Source organism: Thermomyces lanuginosus (genome assembly GCF_041956635.1).
Source record: "Thermomyces lanuginosus strain ATCC 200065 unplaced genomic scaffold VTN49scaffold_35, whole genome shotgun sequence".
Taxonomy (NCBI): domain Eukaryota; kingdom Fungi; phylum Ascomycota; class Eurotiomycetes; order Eurotiales; family Trichocomaceae; genus Thermomyces; species Thermomyces lanuginosus.
Window position 1 is genome coordinate 183,205 of NW_027192369.1, and position 19,984 is coordinate 203,188.

General features: G+C 55.5%; 8 protein-coding genes across 8 annotated transcripts; 4 read left to right on the forward strand and 4 right to left on the reverse strand.

Annotated features, from left to right (window-relative positions):
• Nucleotides 1–13: 13 nt before the first annotated feature.
• VTN49DRAFT_5510 (uncharacterized protein) lies at nucleotides 14–1,888 on the reverse strand (the record flags this gene model as incomplete). Its single annotated transcript, XM_069413576.1, has 4 exons — nucleotides 14–421; nucleotides 475–641; nucleotides 697–1,682; nucleotides 1,755–1,888. 4 exons carry the CDS (start codon nucleotides 1,886–1,888, stop codon nucleotides 14–16), a joined length of 1,695 nt encoding a protein of 564 aa, XP_069266233.1.
• A 1,826-nt stretch (nucleotides 1,889–3,714) lies between these two features.
• On the forward strand, nucleotides 3,715–4,870 carry VTN49DRAFT_5511 (uncharacterized protein; the record flags this gene model as incomplete). Its single annotated transcript, XM_069413577.1, has 3 exons — nucleotides 3,715–3,995; nucleotides 4,105–4,651; nucleotides 4,724–4,870. 3 exons carry the CDS (start codon nucleotides 3,715–3,717, stop codon nucleotides 4,868–4,870), a joined length of 975 nt encoding a protein of 324 aa, XP_069266234.1.
• Nucleotides 4,871–5,336: 466 nt separating this feature from the next.
• On the forward strand, nucleotides 5,337–6,273 carry VTN49DRAFT_5512 (uncharacterized protein; the record flags this gene model as incomplete). Its single annotated transcript, XM_069413578.1, has 4 exons — nucleotides 5,337–5,530; nucleotides 5,589–5,879; nucleotides 5,935–6,162; nucleotides 6,213–6,273. 4 exons carry the CDS (start codon nucleotides 5,337–5,339, stop codon nucleotides 6,271–6,273), a joined length of 774 nt encoding a protein of 257 aa, XP_069266235.1.
• Nucleotides 6,274–6,441: 168 nt separating this feature from the next.
• On the reverse strand, nucleotides 6,442–8,001 carry VTN49DRAFT_5513 (uncharacterized protein; the record flags this gene model as incomplete). Its single annotated transcript, XM_069413579.1, has 4 exons — nucleotides 6,442–6,798; nucleotides 6,856–7,238; nucleotides 7,297–7,857; nucleotides 7,920–8,001. 4 exons carry the CDS (start codon nucleotides 7,999–8,001, stop codon nucleotides 6,442–6,444), a joined length of 1,383 nt encoding a protein of 460 aa, XP_069266236.1.
• Nucleotides 8,002–9,005: 1,004 nt separating this feature from the next.
• VTN49DRAFT_5514 (uncharacterized protein) lies at nucleotides 9,006–9,285 on the reverse strand (the record flags this gene model as incomplete). The annotated part of the gene is made up of 2 exons (XM_069413580.1): nucleotides 9,006–9,093; nucleotides 9,158–9,285. 2 exons carry the CDS (start codon nucleotides 9,283–9,285, stop codon nucleotides 9,006–9,008), a joined length of 216 nt encoding a protein of 71 aa, XP_069266237.1.
• A 131-nt stretch (nucleotides 9,286–9,416) lies between these two features.
• On the forward strand, nucleotides 9,417–15,710 carry VTN49DRAFT_5515 (uncharacterized protein; the record flags this gene model as incomplete). Its single annotated transcript, XM_069413581.1, has 4 exons — nucleotides 9,417–9,574; nucleotides 9,650–10,286; nucleotides 10,346–15,478; nucleotides 15,546–15,710. The coding sequence occupies 4 exons, from the start codon at nucleotides 9,417–9,419 to the stop codon at nucleotides 15,708–15,710; spliced, it is 6,093 nt and encodes a 2,030-aa protein (XP_069266238.1).
• Nucleotides 15,711–16,472: 762 nt separating this feature from the next.
• Nucleotides 16,473–18,022, reverse strand: VTN49DRAFT_5516 (uncharacterized protein; the record flags this gene model as incomplete). The annotated part of the gene is made up of 2 exons (XM_069413582.1): nucleotides 16,473–17,449; nucleotides 17,503–18,022. 2 exons carry the CDS (start codon nucleotides 18,020–18,022, stop codon nucleotides 16,473–16,475), a joined length of 1,497 nt encoding a protein of 498 aa, XP_069266239.1.
• A 309-nt stretch (nucleotides 18,023–18,331) lies between these two features.
• VTN49DRAFT_5517 (uncharacterized protein) lies at nucleotides 18,332–19,831 on the forward strand (the record flags this gene model as incomplete). Its single annotated transcript, XM_069413583.1, has 1 exon — nucleotides 18,332–19,831. One exon carries the CDS (start codon nucleotides 18,332–18,334, stop codon nucleotides 19,829–19,831), a length of 1,500 nt encoding a protein of 499 aa, XP_069266240.1.
• Nucleotides 19,832–19,984: the final 153 nt, after the last annotated feature.

Genomic DNA, 19,984 nt, shown 5'->3' on the forward strand with positions numbered 1-19,984 from the left:
GTCATGATAGTGTTTAAGCTGTACCTTTCCGTTTCCTCAACCGCTTCAGCTTCTGCTGAATCTCAATCTTGCGCAGCTCCAAGAGGAGATCTTCCTCATCTGCATCATCAAGATCGCTAGCGGCCGACGAGCTGGCCGTATTATTCACGCTCACGGCAGCGGTCTTGACTTGGCCCCTGTCAGAGTCGATCCATCCACGGGACATCCGTACTGCCTTCTCCCACGTGGCGAACATCTTTGCCGCCTTCTCTGACGGGATGCTCGGCTCAAACACCGTACCGCCGGCGCGGTTGATGTCGCGCAGCTCGGTGAAGTTGCGCCAGAGGCCAATGGCCAAACCGGCGGCAATCGCAGCGCCCAGAGCGGTGGTCTCCCGCATCTTGGGCCGGTAGACAGGGATGGAGATGAGGTCTGCTTGGATCTGCGGGATGTGAGTGACTAATCGTAAAAAGGGAAAAAGAGGCGTAAGCGTACCTGCATGGCCAGATCAGAATTGCTCATGCCGCCGTCCACAGCGAGCTCGGACAGCGCATGGCCGCTGTCCTTTTCCATAGTGTCCAGAATGGCTTTGGTCTGGTAGCAGGTTGCTTCCAATGTGGCGCGGGCAATGTGGCCCTTTTGCGTGTGCTGAGTGATACCGTCTGTGGCGAATTAGCTACTATTACCTGAAAGACCGGAATGACTTGGTAAACGTACAGATCGTCCCCTGAGCATCGTCAATCCAATACGGGGCAAAAAGACCGCTAAAAGCGGTGACGAAGACGCAGCCACCGTTGTCCTCAACCGATGCCGCGAGCTCGTTGACCTGATGCGCTTCCTCGAAGAGCGAGAGGTTCTTCTGCAAAAACTTGATACCAGACCCGCCGACGGCAATGCTGCCCTCCAGCGCATACACGGGCTTTCCGTCAAAGTGATACGCGACCGTGGCCAGGAGGCCGTGTTTCGAGATGACAGGCTTCTCGCCGACGTTGTACAGCAAGAAGCAGCCCGTGCCATAGGTGTTTTTGGCCAGACCTGGCGTAAACGCCTTTTGGCCGACCAGGGCCGAGGACTGGTCGCCCAGAACGCCGGCAATGGGAACGCCTTGCAGGGGACCGGACGTCAGAGATCCAAATGCCTCGGTATCTGCCGATCGCACGATACGCGGCAAATGGAGCTTTCCTTTCAGCCCAAAGAACTCCAGCAGGCGGTCGTCGTACCGCAGCTGCTCGAGATTCATGAACATGGTGCGCGACGCGTTCGTTGGGTCCGACACATGCACGTTCGCCTTCGGCCCGCCGTTTAGCTTATAAACGAGCCAGCTATCGACGGTACCAAAGGCGAGCCGCCCTTGGTCGTATGCCTGCCGCACGCGGTCGACATGCTGCAGCATCCATAGCACCTTGGTGCATGAGGGGTATGTCGACAGCGGCAAACCGCAGAGCTGCTGCAGCTCTCCAGCGCCCGGACGCGCCTTGAGCTCCGACACAATCGGCTGCGACCGAGTATCGGTCCAGACGATGGCGTTGTACAACGGTTCTCCCGTTTCGACGTCCCAGAGGATCGTCGTCTCGCGCTGGTTCGTGATGCCCACTGCTTTAATGCTCGCGCGGGAGTGGCCCTGCGCCTCAAACTTTTCCACCGCGGCCGCAATGCATGCCTCGACGGAGGAGACGAGCTCCTGCGGGTCGTGCTCATGCCATCTGTTCCCCGTCCTCGTTAACTCGCTCGCTCCCTTCGGACTCGGTCCGGGCCGCTCCCGCATGTGGACTTACCCCGGATTCGGATATATCTGTGTAAACTCCTGCTGGTGGGAGGCCACCACCTCGCCGTCCTTGTTAAAGATCAGGAACCGCGAGCTGGTGGTTCCCTGATCAATTGAGCCGATAAACACTTCTTGTCCTGTCATGGCTGCCTGTGAAGTACGATCTAGATTTCTAGCATTTAATTGTACGGGTTCTGGGTTGGTCTATATTAAAGGATACAATCGCCCATGTTTGTGTCTAGAAGCTCCAGCCTGGAACGCGGGGGTTGCAATGTGCTTTAAGTCGGCTCCCATGGATCAAAATCATATGCTGCTCGGTCTAATTGGATCCCGGTTAATAACTAAGAAGTTCCCCTCGTTCTCCATTCTGGGGTCGGTTTTTGACTTCGACTCCGATTTGCGGAGGGACCCGGCCAATCGCCTCTCTGATCGATTCGCAAATCGCATTCAAATCTCATCGTTGCTATTGATCCATCCTTCAATTCTTGCGTGCGGCGTAGTTAACACCAATTGAACCTAAATCTGATCGAAATTGCCACGTGCGTGCGAGTGGAAGGAATTGGTTGCCTGATGAATCATGGACTCTGTACTCGTAATCTACCTAGGGATCATGGAAAAACCGCCAAGGATCATATGAAGTTGAAAATTTGGGTTTTGGCGGGGAAAGTACAAATTTGCATAGTGAAAGTGCGGAGCAAACAATGCTATGCCGTAATTGGTTAATCCGTTCATCAACCCCCGCTGGGGAAGAGCATTTTGCAATGCTAAGACCCGCCACTAGAACCGATTGGCCACTGGGGAAAACACATGATTTTCCAGAATTTTTCGAAAAGTCAATTTTGAATTCAGCATGATCGACAAAAACCAAAACAAAAAACGCGCTCCACGGCCTCTGCGAAGGAGCAATAGCTTTTCCTCGGTTATGCCGGAACCGGAGAGCAGAGCTGGTTTGACGTGTGGACGATGGAGCTGACATGATGCCTCGGCCGAGTTCCATTGGCATCGTTAGCTGCACGGAACACGCTACTCCGGAGAGTTGGTTGGTACAATCCTTTATCTGACACAGCCGGCACTGTACAACAGTTACATCGACTCCGCGCCGGCGTATGCAGGCGCCACGCAGGGCGGCAGGGAAATAGTAGGCTTGGCTGTGATCGACAAACGCACCCCGGATAGCCCTATTCCCCGTACAAGAAGTTTAAAGAAAAAGCCGAAGCCCGGGAACCCGAATACGAAGCAGAAAAGTTATATTTATGGCCATTGACTTTCCCATTAAAGACCCCGACGAAGCATGCTCCGATTACTCGGTGCATGCGGAAAAAAGAGAACAAAGGGGGAACAGCTTTGACCCCCCGGACAACCAACAAAAGTCCAGCCCGCCCAGCGTCAAATGGCAAATGTCTCTCACGTTCCATTGCATGGATTAACGCCGATAGGCTGGGGATGCGCAGCCACTGGGGGGCGTCACACTAAAAGGTCCAGAAAAGGCGGAATTCGGTGATCTGCTCTTGTTTCAATGATTCATTCGGCAATCCGGACGATCCCATCACCATGCCTGGACATTCCTCCAATTCTTGCACGCGCCTGATTCGATGTTTTGTGTGAGGGGACCCATGCAAATGGTGTGCAGGGTTGGTGATTAAGGACGCCAAGGAGGTTGTTACGTTGCGTTGTCCATATCTCCGCACAGCTATTGCCGAGTCAGTCAATGGACATGGCAGGACAGGAAAGGAAAAAAAATCTGACGGACGGAGCCCATCATGAGATTCATGATGGGATTCGTGAATCTTCGGGGCGCGTTTGCCTCCCGAGCTATGGCCGCCGGCTTCTGATGCCGAGCCCGCTCCAAGCCGCACAGATGAATTGGGGACTGATTAAATAGTACGTACTGGGCCAGCGTATGAAACAGGCGGCCCTTTGTATTGTGTGAGGTATCTTGAAGTCGGAAAAAACAAGAGCGACAAAAAACCATGTCCGGGAAACTCGCAACGGACGACGAAGTCCATTACGTTAGTTCTTCCTCGAAGACAGAAGATCGTGATGATGCCGCCGCATCACCGCCGACCTATACGCATGCGGAACGCGCCGAACCAGAGCTGCTCTGGTCACGCATTCGACACACACTGCGCGAACCCTTCTCCGAATTCCTCGGCACAATGGTCCTGGTCTTGTTCGGAGACGGTGTAGTGGCCCAAGTTATCCTGAGCAACGGCGAAAAGGGCAATTATCTCTCGATTTGCTGGATTTGGGGGTAAGCGAAATTGACTCGTAGATAGCGAAATACAAACTTAATTTTTTTTTTTTTTTTTTTTTTTTTTTCTTTTTCGAGGACCAATGTCTGATGCAACTCCCACTTTTAGCACCGCTGTGATGCTAGGAGTCTACGCCGGTGGTATCTCTGGCGGCCACATCAACCCAGCCGTGACCTTCACCAACTGCATCTTCCGCGGCCATCCCTGGCGCAAGTTCCCCGTGTACGCCATCGCGCAGATCCTCGGTGCCATGGCCGCCGCGGCCATCGTCTACGGCAACTACAAGTCCGCGATCGACGTGTACGAAGGAGGACGCCACATCCGTACCGTGCCCGGTTACTCGGACACCGCGACGGCCGGTATCTTCTGTACCTACCCGGCGCCCTTCATGACCACGACGGGCCAGTTCTTCTCCGAGTTCATCTGTAGCGCGATCCTCATGTTTATGATCTACGCGCTGCAGGATGAAGGGAATATCGGCGCGGGTCCCCTCACTCCTCTGGGGCTCCTTTTCGTCGTGTTTGCCATCGGTGCCAGTCTGGGCTGGGAGACGGGTTTCGCGATGAATCTGGCGCGTGACTTTGGACCAAGGTTGGTGTCGTATATGCTGGGGTATGGGCCGGAGGTATTTAAGGCTGGAAATTATTATTTCTGGGTGCGTTGGATCCTTCCAAATTCCGAATCACTGGAGACTCGATGGTTTTTGCTGATCGTTGCTTGTGTGCAGGTTCCGATCGTTGCTCCCTTCTTTGGCTGCGCGTTCGGCGGGTGGTTGTATGACACGTTCCTGTATACCGGGCCGAGTCCGATCAACACGCCGTGGTGGGGTCTGCGGTTCGGCCGGCTCAAGAAGAAGCTTGATCACGCTGTATGAATTTATGAACTGTTTTCTCTGAACGAGGCGAGGCGCTTTGTGTTTTTCTTTAAGAGCAATCTACAGGTTCGCGAGAACTTTGATCCTAGATGGATTACCCGTTTGGGGAATTAGGGCTAGGCTCGGAGAGGAATCCCGGAGCCAACGCCGATGAGCGAAATAAAATCCTGTGATGGTACGATACTACATGTATTCTATCAACGATGAAAACGAGAAAAGAATTGGCTATCTCACTGCTGATTGAATTTCATCTGAACAGCAAATCCCGTTCCTGCTGAACGTAATCATGAGCCACTCAGCTCGGACTTTACTGCCTTCCTATCGATCGGATCAGGGAGCCGACAATGATGATATAGAAGCATCATCAGACTGAAATATATCTTTGGAGGAACTCAAATCGTCACGCAGAAGCGACACTGCACTCTATCAAATCGGGGCGAAATACAGAAGAGGAAAAAAAAAAAAAATGGAGTTAGACCAAACAGTTACCTCGCGCATTTTCCTCATCCGCCACGGGGCCACGGAATGGTCTACCAGAGGCCTTCATACGTCCGTCACGGATGTCCCATTGAGCGCCGAGGGTGAGAAACAAGTCCGAGAGACAAAGGAGAAGTTTGTCGGTCCGGGAAAATTGATCGATCCAGTTGATGTTCGGAAAGTGTAGAGCGATTCCTTCAATTTTGACCGTATCAAATAAGCTGATGATTGTTTTGAGCAGCTATTGCTCCCCTTATCAACGCGCCCGCAAAACATGCGAAATCCTCAACTTCAGTTGCGATGGCTCCTATCCCGTGGTTGAGGAACACGAATTGCCAAAGAACGTCGGCACCACTAGTCAGCAAACTAAGCAGGTCCGTCCGATTGTGTACACGGATAGACTCAAAGAGTGGGACTACGGCGAATACGAGGGCAAGACGATCGAGGAAGTGCATGAGCTCCGTCGGCAGCGGAACCAGGAGAATGGTGGGCCGACGTGGAATATTTGGCTTGACGGTTGTGAGGGGGGAGAGTACGACTGTACCTTTCTTATTTTTGGGTGAAATGATGATGTTGATTGAGGATAGATCCCCACAGCAAGTCTCGGACCGCATCGACTCTCTCATCCGTGAAATCATCAGAGACATTGATATCCGCGACCCAATCCCCGGCGGCAAGACGCTGCCCAAGGCGAAGAATTTTGTATGCATCGCGCATGGGCACATCCTGGCGTCGCTGGCGTTACGGTGGGCGCGTCAGCCGCTGAGAAATGGAATGCGGTTGCTGATGGAGACGGCGGGTATTGCTGTGTTGGGGTAAGGTTCTCAAAGTTCTCTCCGATGATCGGTCTGATTGACGTGTTCAGGTTCGAGCATGATAATATCGATGAGCCTGCAATTATACTAAGTCGCAGCCCGCATGCTTAAGAAGTAGGGAGATCACTCTGGTCTTGAGAATGCTGAGTTCATTGTAATTACCAATGGATCGGGAGCCCACTAGCCATCTAACAATATACAACGGAGAAGCAAACTCGTATGTACAAACCCGAACCGGACACAGCATTGCGTAGGAAAGTCATAAGTCATAGTCGTACATCATGCCATCAATAGTGCAGCCCAGGCAAAAATCCCAAGGATCATGGTCATCGACATCGTCAATCGGTTGCTGTCATCAGAGAAGTTCTCCGGAGGTGCAGCCGAAGATCCCGAGTCACCATTGCCGTCAGCGGAGTCCGAATCCGACGATCCAGCTGCAGACCCAGAGCCAGATCCAGATCCAGAATCAGACCCGCTGGAGCCAGTGTCGGTTGGGGCAGACCCTCCGGCCGAGGTTTCTGAAGTCGCCGTGGTCAGCGTCGTCGGTTGCGCACCACTGGAGCTCGATTCATCGCCGGAGGGGCAGGGCGAGCCCGCCGAAGAGCATGAAGCAGGCGCTGAAGGCAACGACGTAGACTAGTCACGAATCAGTCAATTGCCTTGCAGAAGTCAGATCGCGGGGTGCTCACTTACAGACGCAGCGGGAGGTGTCGTCGCGCTGCCGGCGTCGGTCGACCACTGGCTCGTGACATGGTCCGTCAGAGATGCCGAGGCGGACGGTACCCACGGCCACACGTCAGGCTTCGTCCACGTTTCGGGATCGCGATGCGTGCCACTGAACGGGAACGGCGCTGAGCTGCCCGAGGTGATCGTCGGCGCCGATGCGTCCGTCGATACCGACTCCGCGGCGTCTTGGTTCCCGCCAACAGAGCCGCCGACGGCCTCGATCGACTCCCACGTCCCGCTCTTGTCGGTATACCTGTACTCCTTGCCCGTGGAGTAGTCCGTGACCTTGATGGACTTGCAGTACATGGTGAACGGGCCGTCATTGTAGTTGGTGAGGCCACCCGCCCAATCTACGGAATCTTAGTATGACGTCTTAACCTATCGTAACTTTGGAATTGCGATACTTACCAATCGTGCCCTGCGCGTTGTTCGGGTCACCTCCTGCCCAGACACCAACCCGGATCATCATCGGCGTCTGCGGATATCCGTACGAGCCCGCCTCCGCGGCCTTCAAAGTGCGCACCGGGGTGCCGTCGATCAGCCAGACAATCCGCTCAGCAGTCCAGTCTACCGTGTACGTGTGGAACTGCTTGTTGTTCGATGGCGCCGCAAACGTCTGCTCGCGGTCGTAAGAGCTGGTGTCGCCTTTGCTGAAGTAGTTGGTCTGCACCGTGTCCGGTTCGCCGCCCAGGAACTCCCAGTCAATCTCGTCCAGGTCATCCGACTGCAGCACCGCACTGCTGACGATGCCCTGGCCGGGCGCTGCCTGCAGCTCCCATTCCACATGCCCGAACATGATGTAGAAGTCCGACACCAGCAGCGGGGCGTCCCCTTGCTTGGCGACGGTAAACTCGGCTCCCATGGACGGGTTGTACGTGACCGCCCCGCCTTCTGCTGACCACTGGCCCTGTTCGCCCTGGGTGAAGTCCCATTCTTTGGATGTTCCCAGAGCGGGGTTCGGCGGGCATGCTGTACTCTTCGTTAGCTCTTGTTCTCTTGCAGCCATCCCTTCCGGCTCGCTTCCCACTGACTTGTTTCTAGGGGATTGCAGTCCGTAAACGTTTGCGCGGCGGCCAGCGCCGCGGCTACAGCCGTCGTCAGGATATACTTCATCTTGGACAACCGTTCGCTGGTAATCCAAGCAGTTCACGAGGACGTGCTAAGACCCGAAGTTGTGCGATCGAGTGCCTGCCAGCAGAGGGCATGGCCAACCTTATATCCAGCGGTTCGGACCCAGCCTCTCTGTTTTCTTGCATCTTCTCTGGCCCCAACTGTGTTCCTGCAATTAAGCCTGATCCAGCCTCTCGCATCCCAACCTCCAACGCTGAGAGGCGGCTCCATCTGCCAATCAGCGTCCGCGATTTCCATCGCTGTAACTATGCCTGTTTCATGGACGGAACCCCTTCCAGGGACTCGAACCCATATATAGAACAATCTGAAGCATTTTAGATCTCTGGGGTACTGCGCTGAGATCTTCCCATTACCACTGTCCTCCTCGATACTTCGTCCGGGTACTTCCATACTGGACGAGTTCTACTGACTGAGATGCTCCGCACTCCACAAAGAGCATTCGTCATTCACTGCTGATCATCATTATGAGCCGAGCCCACCAGCCCCAGAGACGATGCCATGTGATTGGCCCAAAATTCAAGGGCAGGATTCTCGGCGTCACGTGACCACAAGCTGCGCCCCCACTGCCCAGCCTCGTCCCCATCGGCAAGGAGGGTTCGAAGGGTCGAGACTGAGACAGCGTGGATTCGTTGCCACCGAAGAGCCGATTTGACTTGTCCATAGAGACCGAGATCCGGGTGTATCGTGCAGGGTGCTGTGATACTCTGCACCGCGGGCTGTAACCCTCTCATACAGTGATGTTACGCGTTAAATACGCCACCTGTCACCGGCCGATCGATTGATAACCTTATCGACCCTAGCCTGTCGGATAATAGTTTTTCCACCCCCACGATTACTAGACTTTCCTGATACAGCTAGCTTGGCCAAACAATGCAAACTCCACCTCCTGTGGCATCAGCGGCCAGAGGGTAATCCTCCCACCCCGGACCACGGCGGGCGTTCTAGTAGTAGGCTTCGTAGAGCTAGTTCTCTAGGATCCAAATCCCTCAGGTTGATCTGATCCGTGCCCGCCTGTCAGCTTCGGGCTTTTCGTCCGTCCGCCGCGCGCTGCCATGTTTGGCTTCCTTTCGCGATCTACAGTTCCGACATGATGTGGAGCGAATGAGCTGCTCGCCTACGCCCGCTTCGCCAAACTTGCGCCCCAGTCCGAATCGCAATTATTGCCGCATAAATCAGATCGATTGCCGCAATATTCAGAGCTCGGGTCGATCGCACGCGGTCTGCGCCTGGTTCGCCGTCCGCTGCCGTTGATCGCGCCCTTGACATTGCCCGGCGAGGAGTCGATTCAATAAACCATCCCCTCCGTCCGTCACCGCAGCTCCCCCGCGATTCTCCGCTTCGCTTGCCGCCAACATCGAAGAACGTGAATCGCACCGAGCGCACGGAAAGTCCTCGCCATGGCGCGCTACAGCGGAGAGCAGGTACCACCGAGTGCGAGACACGGCTCACAGGATTCCTCCAGCACGGGTCTGTCGCAGACGACCATTCGGGCAGAGACTGAGGATAGCAGCGACTCTCCGCGGACCCGTCGACCAAAACACTCACGGTCTACAAGGTGTGTATTGTGTTGCGTTTGCCATCGTGCGATGGTGATATTCCCCCCGCGTTTGCGCCGCTGACAAGCTACTAGACGGTCGAGAGCGCCACCGGACACGAACAAGCCCCTCCCGAATCCAGAACACCCTGAGGCGCCGCCGATCGGTCTGCACAGTCATCGGCAAGCGTTGGCGGTGTTGGGCGGGGCGGACTTTTTGTCACCCTACGCATTGCCAGGATACCAACCACCGTTTATCAGTCATTACAACGACCCGAATGTACGATACGGACCATCTCGGACGCAAGCGTCCAATAGCACCGCGCAAAAACCGACTCAGACGAGCTTTTCGAATGACTCCTCTGAGCAGGACGTCCCTTCCTTGTCACATTTCCGCTTTGGGAGTGGAAATCCGGAGCTCGACAATCCTGATCGCCGCCGGCCGTCGGTGGCCAGCACCATCAGCAGTAACGCTTCCAGGTCCAGCCATAGCGAGAAATTCCGTCGCCGGTTGCAAGGGTTCTTTGGCGACAACCAAGTCGACGAGGAGCTCGATCCACGACAGGCGTCTAAACTTGACGATGACCGCTCTCATCAGTACTCTTTTTCGTCAGAACGGACAGGCTCGGCGGGCTCGTGGCGTGTTCCGGAGAATCAGGCCTCAACGCCGGTTGAACCCGGACCGCCGTTGCCGCCTCCTTCGGAAGAAATTGCCCCGTGGTTGCATCAGAAGGTATCGATATCGGTTGACATGACCGGTGTGACGGGAGCTGACAAGAATGGAATTTCCAGGACGTTCCCCGGCCCGGTGACGTGCCAGTTCAGGAACACTCAGCCCCGCGGACAGCCCTGCGGAAGCCGAAGGAAAGCGGCAAGCCGTCCAAAGAAGCTCACCGGTTATTGCATCCCAAGCATTCCCGTGGCCGGGAAGCGAAGAAGGTGATTCCAAGTCCCCGTCTGGCCCTCGGTGGCCTGGAAGACGACGCGGATGGAGCCCTTTCTGCCAGTCCGTTACCCAGCCGCGCCAAGAGCCCTACACCGAGCGTTCAAAGCCTGCACTTGTCACAGGAATCTAGTTCCGGCCAGCAGTCGCCGAGATTTCAACACGGTAAGCGCGGCATTCGGGACCTCATCCGCAAACATCTCCCAGGGACCTCCAAAACTCCACTGGAATCTTCTGTCCGGAGCAGCAGGAACAGTTCTCGGCGAGATTTGTCACCGCATTTGCGGCCTCGGCACCATAGCTACGATGACAGCGGATCCAAAGTTCGCGGTATCCATTCGCATAGATTTCGCCTGCGTGACCATTTGACCGATAAGGATTCTGGCCATGGCCCTCCCGAGGAAGAGTCGTTTTGGCCTTTAGACACTGATCTGAGGAATATGGAAGGGATTATCAGTGAGCCACGGCCAGAATCGCCCCTGGATCAAGGGAGAATCTTTGACGGTGATCCCTCAGATGATGTACCCCGAAAGGACCCCCCGGTGCCTGTTCAAAACTGGGATCCGCCCGACAGCTGGTTTGTCAAGAAACATGGCGATGACATGCTCGGCGCTCTTCCGTATATTGACGACGAGATCAACACGGAAGTGCACGATGATGGACTGATGTACTTTATCCGTGTCTTCCGTGTTGACTCCACGTTCGCCACGCTTTCGGCACCGCTGAATGCGACCGTGGCGGATATCCTTGATCTCCTCGGGAAGAAATCTTTCCTCCAGGACGGCCTGAACAACTACGAGCTGGTCATCCGCAAACGCGACCTCTCGCGTCAGCTGGAGCATGGCGAGCGGCCCATCTTGATTCAGAAGCGGCTGCTTAAGCAGGTTGGATACACCTCCAAGGATCGCATCGAGGATGTTGGCCGTGACGATCACAGCTACATCTGTCGATTCGTTTTCCTCCCGATCAAACTCAGCGGCAACGCCAGCCTGGACTCCGACCCGGGGTTTAACATGAACCAAAAGTTCACCCATGTTGACTTGGCAGGCCGAAATCTGGTAACAATTCCTATCACGCTGTACAAGAAGGCGCACGAGATCTTTACCCTCGATTTGTCGCGCAACCTCGCCCTTGATGTGCCGTCGGACTTCATTCGGCGCTGCATCCACCTTCAGGAAATCAAGTTCATCGGCAACGAGGCTTGGCGGCTACCGCCTAGCTTCAGTCTTGCGACCCGCTTGACTAGCCTGGACGTGTCCAGCAATCGGTTGGAGGATCTGTCTTATACCAACCTGGACAGACTCCGGGCCCTTGTGAACATCCGGCTGGCCAACAACAAGCTCAACTCACTGCCGGCGTACTTTGGCTCTTTCTCCTCGCTGCGCAGATTGGATCTTTCCTCCAATGAGTTCACCGTGTTCCCGCAGTTTCTGTGCGAGTTGACTAATTTGACGGATCTGGATCTCAGTTTCAACCAGATTCGTGAGCTGCCTGACATTGGCCGCCTCGTGACGCTGGAGCGTCTCTATGTCACCAACAACAGGCTGACAGGCACCCTCGACGAGTCGTTCCAGAAGCTTATCAACATCAAAGAGATCGATGCTCGCTTCAATCAGTTGACAAATGTCGACAGTGTGATGCACCTGCCGCGTCTGGAGAAGCTGGCCCTGGGGCACAATGCCATTGCCAAGTTCAAAGGCTCGTTTCCGAGGCTGCAGATGCTCGAGCTCGACCACTGTCCCATCACCCAGTTCGAGCTGGACACGCCGGTCACAACCCTTACGTACCTGAATATCGCATCGGCAAAACTGGTGCAATTCAAGGACAGTCTCTTCGACAACATGCCGAATCTCACCAAACTGATCTTGGACAAGAACCATTTCGTTTCTTTGTCACCGCATATTGGCAAGTTGCGATTCCTCGAGTACTTTAGCATGACCAAGAACCCGCTCTCATCCCTGCCACCCACGATTGGCTGCTTGACGGAATTGAGATACCTGAATCTGCGGGAATGCAACCTCTCGAGTCTACCTTCCGAGATCTGGTTTTGCCTGAAGTTGGAGACTTTGAATGTATCTTCCAATATCTTGGACACTTTCCCCAAATACAGTGGTCAGCCACCGCTGCCGCCCGGTGAATATTCGACCTCTACGACACCGGCGGCAACGCCCGGCCTGTCTCATGCGCCGAGCTACGAAAACATGGGTGCCATTGATGAAGAAGGCGATGGGAGACGCCCGAGTACATCGAGTCCCGGCGCTGGTCGTAAGAACTCGATGATGTCCAACGTATCGACCGCGGGCGGTGCCCGAAAGGCATCGACGGCGTCTCGCAATTATCCAGATGGTTCCGCGGTAACCATGCGCAAGGACTCGAAAGATTCGAATTTCTCGCAAAGAATCACGACTACGTTCGCCGGCTCGCTGCGAAATCTGTACTTGGCCGACAATCGGCTGGAGGATGACGTGTTCCGGGAGTTGTCCTACCTCCCCGAGCTTCGAGTATTGAATCTCTCCTACAACGACCTGACCGAGTTGCCCCACGGTATTCTCAAGCGATGGCAACTCCTCACAGATCTGTATCTTTCCGGCAACGAGCTCTCAAGCCTGCCGTCCGACGATCTCGAGGAGACGAGCAATCTCAGGACGCTTCATCTCAACGCCAATCGGTTCCAGGTACTGCCTGCCGAGCTCTGCAAGGTCAGCAAGCTGTCCGTGCTGGACGTGGGCAGCAACTCGCTCAAGTACAACGTGTCTAACTGGCCGTACGACTGGAACTGGAACTGGAACCATAATCTAAAGTACCTCAACTTCTCCGGAAACAAACGGCTGGAGATCAAGCCCAACATTGCCGCGCTGGGGCCCCCAGCCGTCAATGGCACGGACCTCACCGGGTTCAGCTCCCTGCCACATCTGCGGGTGCTTGGCTTGATGGATGTCACCCTCACCACCAAGACGGTCCCGGAGGAAGATGAAGACCGACGGGTACGGACGTCGGCGTCCCTTGCCGGCTCGCTGATGTATGGCATGGCGGACTACCTCGGCAACGACGATCACCTCTCCATCATTGACATGATGGTGCCGCAGCTCCGGCACGATGACAACATGGATACCTTGGTGGGCATGTTTGACGGTCAAGCGCGATCCGGAGGCGGGTCCAAAGTGGCCAAGTTCCTTCACGAGAACTTCACGCGATACTTCGTCGGCGAGCTCAAGAAGATGAAGCCCGAGGTCGACACTCCGCTCGATGCGCTTCGCCGGACGTTCCTTGGCCTGAATCGGGACATGGCGGCAGCTGCGTCGAAGAATGCGGATGAAAAAGACGTGCGGCAACATATCAGAGGGTCGACGGCAACCGCGAAGTTACTTAATCAGGACGATCTCCAGACCGGCGGCGTTGCCACTGTGCTGTACCTGCGGGACATGGATCTGTACGTTGGCAATGTGGGCGATGCGCAGGCCGTGTTGGTCAAGTCTGATGGGAACCACAAGCCTTTGACGTTCAACCACGATCCCGCGGAGCCGCATGAACATGCACGTATTCGAGCCGCTGGCGGCTATGTCTCGCGCAATGGGAAACTGAACGATGCTCTGACAGTATCGCGGGCGTTTGGCTACTTCCACATGGTTCCCTCCGTCATTGCCGCGCCTCACACAGCACATTTTACCTTAACCGAGCAAGACGAGATGATCATTATGGCCTCGAGGGAGGTTTGGGATCATGTCACGCCAGATGTCGTGGTCGACGTGGCTCGGGCGGATCGCCACGACTTGATGGTTGCGGCGCAGAAGATCCGCGACCTGGCGATTGCGTTCGGCGCGAGCAGCAAACTCATGGTGATGATTCTCGGCGTCAGCCAGTTGAAGAAACGTGAGAGGATCACATTCAAGGGCACGAGTCTGACGAGCATGGGACCAATGTCGCCCTTTCCTGAAGGGGAGATCATCACCAGCGCCAAACGGGCCCGGAAGCCTCGGGGTCCCGGAGACTCGAGGCTCGCTCGTTTGGACTATGTGGATGCGCCGGTCGGGGAATTGGCGATTATTTTTACGGATATTAAACAGTCGACGGCCCTGTGGGAGACGTGCCCCGATGCGATGCGGTCGGCCATCCAAATTCACAACGATATCCTGCGACGGCAGCTCGGAATTGTCGGCGGGTACGAGGTCAAGACCGAAGGGGATGCATTTATGGTTGCGTTCGCGACGACCACGGCGGCGCTACTTTGGTGCTTCAACTGCCAGATGCAACTTCTGGAGGCAGAGTGGCCGATTGAGATCCTGGAACAGCCGCAGTGCAAGGAAGTCCTCGATCAGGATGGAAACGTCATTTTCCGAGGCCTGTCTGTTCGCATGGGCATCCACTACGGCGAGCCGGTGTGCGAGAAGGATCCCGTCACCAACCGCATGGACTACTTTGGCCCGATGGTTAACCGTGCGTCTCGGATATCGGCTGTCGCCGATGGCGGCCAGATCTTTGTCTCGTCCGATTTCATGGGCGAGCTCCAGCGGACGCTAGAGCGATTCGCTGATGCCGAGCGCTCGCCCACGGACACGGAGTTCAGCGAGCACGAGGCCAACATCCGACGCGAGCTGCAGCAGCTGAACAGCCAGGGCTTCGTCATCAAGGACCAAGGCGAGCGGAAGCTGAAGGGCCTCGAGAACCCCGAGTCTGTGTTCCTGATCTACCCGCATGCACTTGCTGGCCGTCTCGCAGCGCTAGAGGACGTCCAGTCCGAACAAGGCGACTCCCCCGCCAAGATCGCGCAGTCGTCGAAACTCAACCTCAGCACAGACATTCTGTGGCAACTGTGGGAGGTGACGTTGCGGCTGGAGGCGATCTGCAGCTCGTTGGAGATGCCGGGACAGACAACCTTGAACAATCCGAACCGGTCGCTGGTCAATGCCATCAAGAGGGGCGGCGGCGAGTTTGCCGATTCCGCGATTGTTGGGCTAATCGATATGCAGGTGACTCGAATAGAGGTGGGTTTCCATTTTCTTTCTTTCTTACGTGACTTCCTCAACAACATCGCTAACAATGTCTATGTAGACTTGTGTGAATACCCTCGCAGTACGACACATGCTGAAGCCATTCCGACCTGGCGATACGTTACAAGACCATGCCATGCCCATGGGCGTGGTGTTGCAGCAGCTGCAGACGCAGCTTGCAGAGCTCCAGACTCTCAAGGAGCAGCTAGATACTCCTCGACCATGATGTGTGATGCTTCATGAGTTATGCTTATGGCGAAATTTCTTTTTTTTCTTGGGATTGGGGTGGGCAGGCAATCTGTATCTCTTTAATTAATTACCTACCTAGTTACGACCCTTTTTGGATCCTGTATACTACATTATATAAGCGCATTTCGGAAGGAAAAGCACTTTAATAAATGGCAAAGTTACAAATCCATCTCGCGAGGAAACGACAACCATGTTGGAGTAGCATGAATTCCATGAACCACACAAAGCAGGAACAGACACCTCCAGCACAAGCTCCTTCTTGCTTGTATACCATCACCAGTCAGACAAAGAAAACAGTCAATAAACACCAACACTGTAGAGAGAAAGCGACGCTCAAGTCGATGAAGATTGTGACAAATGAGGATAGCAACCACATTGACGCGTCGGAAGGACGGGAAATAGAGGAGTCAATCGTCTCGTTGGGGTCCAGGAACCCGGTGGTGGTATAACGGTAAACCAGCAATGAAAAACTTCCAGTAGTGCACAATAAATACCTCTACGCGGGTCCATGTTGCAAGAAGTGACTGGTTCTGGGCTCGTGCAATGTAGTGAATGACTGGTTGTCGGGGCGGTTGCTGTCTGAGAGATACACGAGGGCCTATGTTATCAGATATACCTGGACGAAACGCCTTGATTGCATACCGCAGCCTATGAAACATGCAATAAGCAAGACAACCACTGGGGTATCCACAACATTATAAACCAAGAAACATAATCATGAGCATAAAAAGACATGGCTTCAAGAAACACCGTTGACTATTTGCCTTTCCTGTCCCGTCTCGCTGGTGACAGGTTCTCGGCGGTCATCCGGATCCTGATCCATTAAATCACTTGGGGGGACCGAGTCGGTCACCTCCGCAGCAGCAGCATCACCTCCTGGAGGGTCTTCCTCCTCCCACAAGCGCACAGTTCGGTCCAGCCCGCAGCTGGCTAGGAGCCGCTTGCCAGCAAACTCCGTTGTGTCGACACAAAGGACCACGTCTGTGTGGCCCTGGATGCGCTGGAGGACCTTTTTACTCACAACGTCCCAACATAAGATGGAGCCGTCTTCACTGCCGCTCACGGCAAACGCTTCCGGCGGACCACCGGGCGCGCTGTAGGTGCCAAAGGCACCGCAGAGACTGTACTTGCGGTTTATATGGCCCTGGTACGTCTTGATACAGCGGCCTTCGACGTAGTCCCACAGCCGAACGCAGTCGTCCAGCGACCACGCAAGCACGTACTTTCCGTTAGGCGAGAAGCGGACAGACATGACGGCAGGATTGTCGTCATGGACAAGTGTACGCAGACATTGGCCTGTCATCGTGTCCCAGATCCGGATCAGGCCATCAGACGAGCACGACGCAATGAGCGTGCCATCGAAGCAGACATCAACCCCGGCGACGGGATCCGAATGAGCAGGCAGTTGGCGCATGACTTTGGCGGAGCGAACATCCCACAAGAACACTGCCTCATCATAGGAGCCGCTGACCAGAATGTTGCCCTTGGGCGAGAAGGCAAGCGAGTATACATAGTTGTGGTGGCCGCTGAAGGCCTTGGGATGAGCTTTCCCGGTGAGTACATTCCACAGGCGAATTAGCTTGTCGTCGGCCCCAGTGGCGATTGTCTCGCCGTCCGGGCTCCATGCGATTGCCGAGATCCCAGCGAGGTGTCCCTCGAAGGTGTGTATTAGCTTCCCTGTTCTTGTATCCCACACCTTCAGCGCACCGTCCGCTCCTGAAATGTTGTTAGCATTTGAATTCGCTGCTAGCGAGGAAGCCGAAACATACCGCCGCTCGCAACTTTCGATCCGTCCGGCGAGAATTGCACCGCAGAAACGCCTCGTACGTGTGTGCCCAAGAGGCACCTTTGACGGTAGTTCACGCGATCTGGTTTGGGCGGAGGGCGAGGAGTTTCCGGCGTGGAGAGCTGCTGCTGGTCAGGCTCGCCGTTGACGGTTGCTACGCCATTCTGTTCCGGGGCGGGATCATCGCGCGCTTCCTGTTCGTCGGCTTGATCGTCTTCTCTTGGCTGGGACGGCGGGACGTCGTCAACGCCCGGGGACTGTACACGAGCATTCTGCGCCAGAAAAGAATCTGTATCGGCGGTAAGTTCGCCAGGAGTATCAGAATTAATACCACTGTGCTCTTGATTAGGACTGGCCCCTCGCGGAGCCATGTACGGTGTCGGGGAACTTCTGGAGCTCCGCTCTGGCTCTTGGGGGGAGCTTGGAGCGGGCCCAGCCGACAAAGAATCTTGCTCCGGCGAATCTACCCGCCGCCGCTTGGATGGGGGGTCTTCACTATCCATATTTGCAGCCTTGTAGATGCTACATTGATCTTGGAGAGGCTGGAGGAAATCGAAGACACACTCCCAGGCGAGAAGATTCACATCTTCAACCAAACGGGCCCCGGCCAATAGGAGTGTAGATTACCTAAGGCGGTGAGCTCCAGAGAGCTCCCTGATTGGTGCAATTTTTCGTAACTCCAACCGGAGTAAAAGGTACGGGACACACATCACCAGCATCGGGGAGCTCTGGAGCTCACCTGGAGGGGCACCAACTCATGCTGAAGACCATGATAGATATGAATTGACAGTGCTGCAGGCATAATCGCAGTAATGGCGAACAGCACACCTCCGAATCGAATCCGAATCCTCACGCTTAACTGCTGGGGCCTGAAATATGTGTCGAAATACCGGCGAGAGCGACTCTCGGAGATTGGACGCCAAATCGCCATCGCGCGCGATCCGCCCGAAATCGTAGGACTACAGGAATGTTGGACGCAAGAAGACTACGAGAGCATCCGCAAGCAGACGCAGCACATTCTTCCCTATGGTAAATTCTACCACAGCGGGGCATTTGGCGCCGGGCTGGTGATTCTGTCCAAATGGCCGATCGAAGAGAGCAGCATGTTCGCCTACCCGCTCAACGGGCGGCCGACGGCTTTCTGGCGGGGGGATTGGTACGTAGGAAAGGGCGTGGCATGTGCACGGATTCGCATGGGCCCCCGGAACGAGGACATCGCCGAGGTATTTTGCACGCATCTGCACGCGCCGTATGAGAAGGAGCCGCATGATTCATACCTCTGCCACCGGACCGCGCAGGCATGGGAGATCGCCAAGCTGATGCGCAAGGCCGCAGAGCGCGGTCACTTGGTCATCTGCATGGGCGACTTCAACATGCTACCCATGTCCTTTGCGCACCGGCTGATCACAGCGCACGCACCCGTCCGCGATGTTTGGCTACATCTCCACCCCGACTCTGCCATCGGGCCCGCCGAGTCACCCGCAGAACAGGCGCGCGGCAAACCTATTCCCACCGCCGAGTTCAACATCCGTGAGAACGGCGCTGCCAGCGACGGCCCCTTCAACACCTGGCGCTGGCCCAAGGCCCAGCAACGCCGGCTCGCTCGCGGCGAGAACATCCTCGTCGACGGCAACCAGCCGGACCCCAAGGGCAAGCGCCTCGACTACATCTTCGTTGGCGACGGTGGGTACCCGCCGTCCTTCCCGGCGCCGAAATGGTCCATCGACTCCGCCGAGGTGACCATGATGCAGCGACATCCCACCCTCCACTGCTCGCTCAGCGATCACTTCGCCGTGGAGGCGGTCATCAGCCGCCGCCCTCTTTCCTCCTCCTCTAACGAAACACTATCATCTGCGGATAACAAAGCAGAGCCGGAACGTCGATCCCCCGAACCCCCCAATAACCCAGATGACCACAACTTCACCGTCCAGCCATCGCACTTACTCCATCCAACTACCGCACCAAGCTCGGCCCTTACGCCGGAAACTTACGACGAGATTCTCGCCATGACGGAAACGTACATGCGGCGCGAGCGCTCGCAGCGGCGGTGGCGCCTGGTACACTTTGTTGCGTCGATATTCGTGTCCATTGGCTGCTTCGTCGGCGTCTGGTGGACGGCGGATGCGATCTACGCGGCGTTCATCTTGTTGGTCGTGAGCACGTTGAATTTCGCCGCTGGCGTCCTGGATGGCCTTGTCGGCGGGCTGTTTATGTCCTGGGAGATACGTGCGCTGAAGGAATTTCAGTGGGAGATTCGGAATGCGAAGAGGTTGGCTACAGAGGGCCTCAAGTCGCTACAGTCCAATGCCTAGCTGTTTGCGGTTTCTATTGTCGGAGTTTCATGTCCAGGATGCATCGATAATACGGCCTTAACTGTTTCTTGTACATAATAATTTTGCGTCAAGAAAAGCTTTCATTTCATCTTAATTCCTACTCCATAGACATTGGTCCTTGAACAAAATCAC